Raw genomic sequence first — 11,162 nt, forward strand, 5'->3', positions numbered from 1 at the left:
TTTTTTATTGAGGTATAACATACCTAGAATAAAGTCCATAACTTAATTGCTTTTTTTTTGTTTGTTTGTTTTTTGAGACAGGGTCTCACTATGTAGTTGAGACTGACCTGGAACTCGCTACGTAGGCCAGGCTGGTTTCAAACTCACAGCGATCCTCCTGCCTCAGCCTCCTGAGCTCTGGGATTACAGGCGTGCATCAGGACGCCTGGCCATCACTTAATTTTTGACATGTATAATATATAAGTCAGCTTTTCATAGCTGGGACAACTCAACTTATGCAACCTAAAGGGAGAAAAGCTTATTCATTATTCAGAGATTTCATCTGTGGTCAGCTGGCTCCAAAGCAGAAGCATCATGGTGGTGGCAGAAGACTGCTTTACCTCACAGAGACTGAAAGCAGAGAGAGTTGGGGAATAGCCACTGAGGAGGGGGCCAGGGACTGCATCTAGTCCCCAAGATCACATCCCCATGACACACCCAGGCGTGTGCAGAAGAATACTTTACTAATCCTCTGGTGTCTCTCAAGCCAATCAAGCTGACAGTCAAGATTAACCATGACATACAAACCCATGTAACTACCCCTCAGATCAAGGCAGAGTAAATTTCCAGTACCTCAGATGATTGTACTCCTTCTCAGGCAGTTACTCACCCTGCACCCTGCTTGTAGAGATCACTGCTATTCTACTAACACCACCAATTACTGTCACCTGTTTTTGAAGTTTTTCTCTTTGGTGGTACTAGGGATTGAACCTAGAGCCTTCACACTGAGCTACACTCCAAGTTCTTTTTGATTTTGAGACAGGATCTTTCTAAGTTTCCCAGGTTGGGCTTGAACTTGCAATCCTCCTGTCTTAGCCTCCCAGAATGCTGGAATTACATGAACTACTATGCCTAGTGTTTGAATAAATAGGTTCATATAAATAGGATCATTCAGTAAGTGCCCTTATATTTAGTTTCTCTAACTTATCATTTTGTCTGTGACATCTGTGCATATCATTGAATGCCACAGTAATTTGTTCTTTTTCATTGCTATATAACAGCGATTCTAATTTGTCCCCCAACAGGGGACATCAAGCAGTGTCTGGAGACAATTTTATTGCCATGACTCAGGGCAGGCAGGTGTAAGACGTAGTACTGGCGTGGAGTGGTAGAGGCCATGGTCATTGCAAAACATCCTTCAATGTTCAAGACAGCCTCTCACAAAAAGACTTATCTAGAATATCAGTGACTCTGCGATTAAGAAACTCTGTGTACCAATCTCCAATAGCTACTGAATAAATCAGCACAAATTGAATGGCTTAAAACAACACAAGTATATTATTTTACAACTCTATTATTCAGAAGTCCAAAATAGGCCCCATTAGGGACTTTAGGGTGAAATCTATTTCTTTGCTCTTTCCAGCTTCTCAGAGACTGCCTGTGTCCTTGGCACACCTCCCCCTTTTGTCTTTAAAGCAGCAATGGCCAACCAAGACTATCTCTCTGTACCACACTAATACTGATGTGTGTCTTCCTTCCTTCCTTCCTTCCTCCCTCCCTTCCATCATTCCTTCCTTCCTTTCTTTCTTTGCTGCCCTTGGGATAGAATACAGGGCCTTTTACTGAGCTACATCTTCTTTTCAAATTTTCTTTGTTTTGAGATAGAATCTCACTACAGCTCTATGTTGCCCAGCCTGGGCTCAAATTTTCAATTATCCTGCCTCAGCCTCCAAGAATTCCTATTTCAACCACATTGGGCCCACCTGGATTATCTAGGCTCTTCTCATCTCAAGATCCTTAATGGCATCTGCAAAATTCCTTTTTCCATGTAAGATCATAAATTCACAGTTTCCAAGAATGAAGATCTTTGAAAGGGACAATTATTCTTCCCAGCACACTCTGAAAGAATACTCTGCCCAATTTGTGTATCCTATTAGTGATGGACATTTGGGCTGTTTCAGTTTTTTAGTTATTAATAATAATGCTGCTATCTATAAAGGTTCTTGCACAAATCTTCTGTGACCATTTCTGTTAACTTTTTACTTAAGAAAAGAGTGGCTGAATCATAAAATAAATATGTTTAACTTGAACAGATCATGCTAAAGAGCCTTATAAGTGACTGTACCAGTTCATGACCTCACAGGCAGTGTGTTTCTGTTCTTCTGCACTGAGCATCTCTTATGCAGATCTCACAAAGACATCTCAAACTGGCCAAAACTGTGCTGTCCAGCTGAGTGAATTGGGCCATGGTCCTCTACTACATCATGAAACCTGGGAGGCATCTGGACTTTTCCTTCTTCCTTTCTTCGGACTTTCAATTAACCACTCATGGTTTCTTTCAATGCCATCAGCACTTATTGACATTGTTCCCTTGCTGAAGATCTTCTTCCTGTCTCATCTTCTTTCCTGGATGCACTGCTTCCAGCCTAATCTCTCTAGTCTATCCTTCCATTGCTGTCAAAGTCAGATTTTCTACGATACAAACCTGATTCTTCCCTTTGCTTGTGTGATAAGGAGCTGGCCTCAGCTGACATCTCCCATTTTTCTTAGCCATTTCATCCCCATGTGATGATAGTGTGAAGTTCTACCTGCAGAGAGCAGCTAATAATTTTTACTTAAATTGATTCTGTCTCTGTTTAGTGCCCATTCATTTTTCAACACTCAGCCCATCTGAGTCACATACTCTACAAAACCCTCTCCTGATAAACCTCGAATTAGGTGGACTTAATTCCTCTGTGCTCTGTGCCCTATGGGACCCTGAATAGACAGTCTTCGTTTGTTTACTGCCCTGGTAGCTTTTTAGTTTCTGCCTAGTAAACACAAGTTTCTTGAGAGCCAGGGCTGTTTCATCAATCCAGGACTCAGGTCAGGGATTAAGATATGATAGATACTAACAAATTTACCAAACTGAAATTGAGTTGAAATTGTCCAAGTTGTGGCAAAAATAAGGTGAATATTTAAAATTTTCAAAATTTATTACAGTGAAAAACACAATACCATTAATCCCCGCCAAATCATTTCTCTCTTTGAACACATTTATCCTACCATTCTTGCCACTATCTATAGCAGCTCTGGAAGTCCTCTTTCCTGAGTATCTTTAGTTGCACTGTCCTGGCTGCCTTGAAGTTCTGAATGAATTAAAATTGTCTAACTTTCATGGTCATTTTGATTTGGGGGAACAGTCAGAAGTTGTATGGTGCCACAGTATAAGGTGGATGAAAACACACTGTAATGTTTTTCTTGAGTAGAAATTGCTGTAAATACTTTGAGGTCTTAAAGCATAAAGGCAGACGAGAGGCCTTATGAGACCAGAGCAACAATTCTATTCCTATAGGGCTACTATAAAGATTACATGAGAAAATGGATCTACACCTTCTGGTCTCTAACAAGCACATGATAAGCATTCAACTGGCTACTGTGATTACTGTTTCTAATGGCAAAAATCAGCTTCTTTAGTAAACACCTGAGGTGGCCCCTTAATCCTAATGGGCACTTATTGGTTTACTGTAGTTTTATCTACAACATTGAGTGATTCTTAGTGATTGTACATTTAGAACTATCACTGCCTTGATCTTTTTTTAAAAGTACATATATGCATTAGATGCCACTTATCTCTAGGAGAGCAATCAAGAATTAATCATGTGAAACATATCTCCTTTCTGTGTTAGTGTTAGTCACTACTGTACCATGTCCTGAGAGTTAAATACACAGGGTCAACTAATGATCCAATAAACTTCCCCACACACAGTAGGTCATCAATAAAAATTCTCAAGGAGGCATAAAGCTTTGCTGAGTTAGGCACCTGATGTACTTTCCATGACAACTCTCTCTTCTAGTTTTCTTCCCTCTCCCAGTTATTTCTTCTTCATAATTTTCTTGGATATCCCTTCTGCTGTCAGAACCCTAACTGTACTTATATCCCCATGCTCCATTCTCTGATGGCTAACTTTCTTTGCTTACTTCCCAGGGATGACTTTACTTTCTCCCGTGGCTTTAATGACACCCAGAAACTGATGATTTTTAAATCTATATTTACAGTGCAGGCTGCTCTGTGAGCTTCTGACCCATCCTTGCCAGGTATCAAAACTCAAGTTCTACCTACAATACAGTAAGTTTTACCACCATTTCTGACATTTTTTCTCCTCTATATACCCTGCTCCTGCAACTAGCACCAGAATCAGTTCCCTAAATCAGAAACACAAGGGCCATCCTGGACTGTAGCCTCTTCCTTGAATCTCAGTTGGTCCTTTGTTAAGATCTTCTGTTTCATGCCTACATTTTGTTGTGAATCTCCATCCTACAGTCATGGCAAAGCCTTCATCCTTCTCTCTGGATTATTTCAATAGCCCCTTTATTGACCTCCTTTCTCTAATCTCCCCAGCTCAGCCAGCCAGTGAGAATTGTATAAAAATCAAATCAAAATATAGTGTTTCCTGCTAGGATTCCTCCAATGACTCATGATTCTTTATAGAAGTAAACTCAAACTCCTTACCCAGGGATGCAAGGCTATGCACTTCCTGGCCTGTGCCTATCTCTCAAAGCATAACAAGAAAGGAAACAGTAAAAATAAAAGTAAAATTTACTGAAAAAATAGATATTCAACAAAACCAAACTTTTATTATTTGAAAAGACTGAAAGAAAATTTGACCTCAACAAGAATAATCCTTACCCCCCAAAAAAGAGAAGGCAAAAATTAATATTAGATATGAAGAATTAAATATAGCTACAGTTAAGTAGAGAGTCTTTAAAATCACAGGATAATGCTATGTTCAGTGCTATGTCAATAAATGTTTTAATTAGAAGAAATGTAAAATTTTCAGAAAAATGTCAATTACCAAAATTGGTCCAAGAAGAAACACAAAACCCAAACAAATGAATCACTATATAACACAGAAAATTGGTAGTAAAACATTTTTTTTCATTAAAAAGCTGACAGAATCCAGAAAGTTTTGTAGAATAATCTGATCAGATGTTTAAGGAGCAGCCTTCCTTATACAAACTGTGTTTAGAAGAACTGAAAGGGAGGGAATCTATTCATCTAATTTTATAACTTTAGTCCCAATATTGCATAAAGCCAATATAAAAAAGGAAAAATTGTAGACAGTTTGACTTATGAATATATAAACAAGCATTTGAAATAGAAAATAGCAAACAAATTCATCATAATAAAATATAATCTAATCTAAGAAATACATAATTTATCTATACCAGGAATGTAAAGATGGTTCAATATGTTAAAAAAGAAAACCATGTGATCATTTCAGTTGATGCAGAAAAAAGCGTTCAATAAAAGTCAACACTCATCTGTATTTTTAGAAACCTCTAAAAAACTAGGCTAAAAAGAAGTTAGGATAAAGAATCTGATAATAAAAAAACAGATCTCACAATTAATGATAAACATTTATAATTCATATCCAAACACAAAGACATCTATTATCATATACTATTAAAAACTATGCTGGATGTTCTAATTAATACAGCAACACAACAGAAACAAGGTATAAATATTGGAAAGGAAGACAATGAGTCAGTATTTGCTAAAAACATTATTACCTCTACAGACTAAGTCTACAAACAAAACTAATTAGAGCCTGTTAAGTTTCCTAAATATAAGGTTGACTTATAAAAATTAATGCATCTGAGTAATAATAAATTTAAAAAGTGACAAATTCATAATAGGAACAATAGTTAAAAGACAGCTTAGAAAAAAGATAATGTGGCATTCGAGCAAACTAATGGAACAGAGAAAGAGTTCAGAAATAATATTCAAGCATTTGTGGCCCTTTTGTTATAGAAGAGATATCCTAGATAGTGGGGCAAACTTTTCAAAAGGCCATGGGATGGATGACTTTTCATATGGTGGGAAAAATTTTGATTCCTATCGCATTCTACAAAGATTAAAAACCAGTTCAATTATTAAAGACAACTATAAAAATATAACTTAAAATATGTAAAAATGATTTTTTATGGAGAAAACTACAAAATATACAGTATGCAAAGAACATGAATGACTTTGAATAAAAAGCAAATTTACCATATTTGTATACAGGCAAATCTCTCCAACTAATATTTTACCAAGAAAAGCCTGAAGTCTAACCATTTCACAATTTTCTAGAGTGTTTTGCTAAAAATAGATACTTGGGCTCCACAAATCTACTGAATAAGCATGTCTGAGGATATGGCCCAGGAATCTGAACCTTGAAAAGTTCTCCAGGTGATTTTTCTGCAGACCGAATTGTGATCACCTTGCCTTATAGAAGGCATGTAGGTCATAACCTGGGTTGCCCATTAGAATTAAATGAAAAAGCTTTAGAACACTCAGATGCCCAGACCACACCCAGACTGACTGCTTCAGATTCTCAGGGCCAGGCATCTATTCATTAGCATGATTTAAAAGTCTCTAGCAATTCCAATGAGCAGACCAGGCTGGAGCCAGCTGCCCTAAGTCAAGGCACACCTCCAGTCACCTTCGCTTTTTAAACATTTCCCTCTGGTGTAACCTAGTACAATTTGAACTATATCCTGGTTAAATAAGATACAATTTCCTTACACAGGATTATACATTATTCATTTGGCATCCCCAGCACCCTAGCTGGTACAGCAGGGGCTGTGTGGCCATTTTCTGAAGTAAGTTCAACTAAAGGAAATAAATTAATATGTAAGTGAATACAATTTTTACCAAGACCTAAAAATTCAATGGGATCGACAAATCTATACGGCAGTGAGGCACAATGTGAGGCTGTGAAAGGTACAGAAATGGACACAATGCAGCCCTCTATTCAACTGTTCATGATCTGGGAGGGAGGCAGATATGGACAAACTGTATTTGACAAAGAAGCAGACAGTGACAAGAGTTCAGATAGTTAAATGGGAATAGAAAAAAATTAACTCTTAATAGCAGGAGTTTAAAAGGCATTGCTGAAGATTTAGGGCCTGAGTTGGCCTTGAGGTATGGCTGGATTTAGGCAGGAGGAAATACAGGAAATGGGCAGTTGGGGTTCAGGACAGTTTCACACAGCATAAGCGAAGTCAGATGGGCCTCTCTCTAACCTTCACGCAAGGCTGCTATAGCGCGGACATTACAGCCTCCTTTTCTTTGTGACTTCCTTGTTATTGCTCTCATTTTTCAAATATTTTGCCTCTGGTTTATTAATTCTACCTCCCAGTGCTCCACTGTTTTCTTCTAGGAAGAGCTTCTCATTAGCATTTCTATAGGGAGCACCTGCTACCCCATCTATTCCTATTAACTGATGGCAGGGGCAATGGGGTTGACTGGGAGAGGAATTTTATTCTCCTCCTTATGACTCATCTATTTTCTAACAGAGAAAGCCAGGTCTAAAGTCACAAGTGGCTTCCCAGTGAAATCTATCCTTAACATTAAAAATGGCAATAAAGACGTGCTTCTCAACTTTATATCATCTATATAAAATGAGAATATTAAAAATTAATCAACCTCATAATTGTTATTAAATCTAAAAATACCTCAGATACCACTAGAATACAGAAATTCTGGCCTGAATAGGCTATGAATCAGATACACTGAATACGGAAGATTTCTCAAAACTATAGTGCTGAAGGATTTTATTTTTATTGATAGTTATTGAGCATATATTAGTATATAAATGATTCTAAATATTGAATGTATTTTTAAATTATATACCAATATATTAAGCTGATGAATTATGTATCCTTTATTACAGCAAACTGTTCACACTGGTATCTTGTGGCAGGTGTCACTTTTAAAGCCCATGAGAGGAACCAGTCACTATGATGTAAACACACCATGATTTATGTAGAGTGGCAAAAGAAAAGGTTTTATAAATCAAATTATCATCGAAACAGAGCATCGTTTGGTTTCTACAGAGATGTAAGGCCATCTATAGTGCACGTGGGGCACACTTAATTCAGAAGAAATCCAGAATCATGGAAAAGAAAAGGACATGAAACAATAGGCAAGGTAAATCAATGATCCAGATAAGCATCAAATTTCCAAGCATTTTTCTCTACAGTATATTTAATTCATTGAATATCTTGCTTTTCATTACTACTTTCATCCAAAGTACATTTCCCTATCACGGGTTAATGTTTCTTCTGGAATAAAAATTCATGTTAAATTTCACTTCAAATGTGTTATGCATTTAAATTGTTAATTAAAGAAATTGATGTCTCTTTAGCAACATCCATTGTCTTAATGTTTCAAAATTCATCTGATTATACAACAAAATGGAATTGATGGTTCCAAAGTCATATGTATAATTAATTTTTACAGAAGGCCTGAGTTTAAATCTTTTTGAGGTGTTCAAAGATTTTTTTTTTTTTTGACTGGTTGATAGAATTCTGATCGCGGCTAAAAATAGCCATTCTCACTAGCTGTTAGAGCATAGTCTTCCCCTGCTCAGTCTAATCATTTCTAGTATGTGTATAGTTGGTGACATGCTTCTTGCATAGTTAAGGTTTGTTTCAGGGGAAAAGGCTATACAGAACAAAGGCACAAAGCAAAATTTGGTGCAAGTTGTGTCTGACAGGTGCGGCCATTCCCTGACTAGCCAGCCATTCACAAACAAAGCAAGTCCTGCCAGTTTAAAAACATAAACTGATAAGCTCAGTAGGATCACTCAAGAAGGTTTGAGAACCTGATCTCTCTGTGGGTGGCAAGGTTCCACCTGCTGCAGGTAGAATGAATATAAGAAGATGGAGTCACCAGGCCAGCAATTTGTGGTGTTGAGTCAGCCTTAATGTTCTTGGAGGATGAAGCAGGGTCTTGTTAACAAGAAAGCCATAGAACAACTATGAAACTACATCTTGATTTTGTTTTTTATGGTTCTTGTTTGCTTGCTTCATTTCTTTTTCTTTATATCCTCCCTTGGTAGCTGCATAAATACATTGTGAAAATTCTACCTCCTTCTGGCTATCCAAGGAAAAGGGTATGTGTCCTTGCTTGACCCAGAGCTTTAAAAGGAAGCAATGCATTTCTGAGAGGCCAGTGAGGTTGCAATAGCAATAAACCAAGAGAAAGAGAGAGACAGTAAGTAGGAGGTGGGATTTGAGAAGACAGGAAATTCTGGGGGCAGTGAGTAGAGGGTCAGATTCTGTTTAAACAAAAGATGTCTACCTATGGTAGTCTTCTCAGCATATGAGGGAATGTTTGTCATGTTCTTGGAGGACATCATGAGGGACATGAGGCTACACATAGGGTCTTGGCAAATGACAGTAATTCTGCAGTCCTCTCCACCACATCCTCATGCAGGAAATAGGCAACTAAGTGGCAGTGGCATTGATGACAGACCCCATAAGGCACATTTTGAACATCTCTAGTTCAATTACCCATCATGCACACCTGCTTCCTCAGAGACCCCAAGCCCAGTGTGACATATTCAGAGCCAACTATGATCTCTTAACTAAATGATATGGCTTGATACATAAGGGCAGGACTGAAAGCTAAACACTTAGACATATACACACTGGATGGATGAAGGGTGAGAAAGCATACTGGAAGGACTGAGGTTGCAGCAGAGGGATTATTCTAGAAGGTGTGTGTGTGCACACGTGTGTGTGTGTGTGTGTGTGGGTGTGTGTGTGTGTTGAGGTGTTTTCATGAGTGAAGGCATTCATTTACAAGGCATTTGGAGGTGTGAAAGATGGAGTTCTTCATGGGGAGAGAGTAAGAAATACATCTGGAAAACATTAAGGGCACAGAGGAGTAAGGAGATGCCTCAATGGGGGAAGAGGCTGGAGACATTTAAGAAATGGAAATCAGAATCATGAAGCATCACGTAGAAGGTCAGAATGGAAACAAAACAAATGACCACTGTGTGCTAGGCACCAAGAGTCCTACTGAATAATTTCTCTTAATCCTTACAATGCCTACTTGCCATACAATAGGTATTCAAACTATATTGAAAATTTAATTTTAAATCAGTAAATGAATGAACAATCTTAAGAGATGTCCATTATCACTTACATCTTACAGGTAAGAACCTGAAGCATAGAAAGGTTAAGAAAGTTGTCCAGTAGTAAGAAGCAGGAGGAAAATGACTTCAAAGTCCAAGTGGGAGAAGAGGAGGGTGACTTGTACGGGCCTGGGGGGAATGTAGGAAAGGGTGTGGTGCTTGAATGTCACCCAGGGACTGAGGCAGAGAAAGAATGCAGGGCCCCGTGAAGTGAGCTAGGTGGAAAGCTCACTTGGAAAGAATTCTAGAACAATGAGGACCCTGTGGGAATACAACAAGGTGAGTGGGGGACAGCTGAGCCAGCTAGGGACAGCATCCAGCCCAATGTAGCAGGTGAACTAGGTGATGCTGAAGAAATCACTGGCCAGCTGTGAAAAAAATGGATGGGATCTCTGTTGGGCGGGTAGGGGTGGGGGAAAGATGGCTAAAAGAGTAAAGAGAAAGAGCTAGAAATGCTTTAATGCATAATCCTAATTCTCTACACAGGACAGGGAGGAAGCTAAGTCTGTGTGGCTGGAGGGGGCCTGGGATGCAGCAATGGAGAGGGCGTGGCCTGGGACGGAGAGGAAGCTAAATGTGAGGCCCAGGGAGCAGAGAATGAGCCCTGGACAGTCCTGCTGCCGCGTCTCACCTGTAGGAGCTGCTCACTGCACTCGTCACTTCCTCGCGGATTTGCCGGTTAAGGGCGTCCGCAGCCGCACGCCCCTTGCCACCCTCAGTGGCCTCGGCCTGAGAGGCGGGCTGTGGCGCCTGCTCCTGGCCCTCGGAGCGACGCACCATCCATGCAGGCCCGGCCTTTCTGCGAGTGTCGCGCTCCTCTGCACTCGTTGCTCTTCCAGCCGCTGGGCCACCAGCTCCTGCCTGGGGCTGGACGGCCGGCAGTGGCGTCTGCTCGTGGCCCTCGGAGCGACGCACCACCCAGGCGGGCCCTGCCTTTCTACGGGTGTCTCGCTCCTCTGCACCCGACGTCTTCCCTGCGGCTAGGACACCGACTTCCCCAGGCGCCTCCGGCTCTGGGGCCTCAGCAGAGATCTGCACCGGCCAGCGCTCCTGGCTCTGTGGCCGGCGCTTGGGCGCCCCGAAAACAGGGGCGGAAGCCTGAGAAGGCGCGGGGATCTGTACGGGCTTGGGGATCCAGGGGTGGTCCCCGCGGCGCGGCAGCGGCCATGCGCGGAAGTCCTTCTGGTACTGGGTCTCACGCTCGAAGGGCGCGTCCGACGGCTGGTACTCGCT

At 40.4% G+C, this 11,162-nt stretch overlaps 1 protein-coding gene across 1 annotated transcript in view; it reads right to left on the bottom strand.

Annotated features, from left to right (window-relative positions):
* Positions 1 to 11,162, bottom strand: part of Map6 (microtubule associated protein 6) — a 91,421-nt gene that overhangs the window by 61,917 nt on the left and 18,342 nt on the right. The window contains exon 5 of the mRNA XM_010603346.2: positions 10,561 to 11,160. Within this exon, the coding sequence (XP_010601648.2) occupies positions 10,561 to 11,160 (600 nt within the window). The remainder of the gene's footprint in view (positions 1 to 10,560; positions 11,161 to 11,162) is intronic.

This window comes from Fukomys damarensis, unplaced genomic scaffold (assembly GCF_012274545.1).
Source record: "Fukomys damarensis isolate Sample0158 unplaced genomic scaffold, DMR_v1.0_HiC HiC_scaffold_16, whole genome shotgun sequence".
NCBI classification, from domain to species: Eukaryota; Metazoa; Chordata; class Mammalia; order Rodentia; family Bathyergidae; genus Fukomys; species Fukomys damarensis.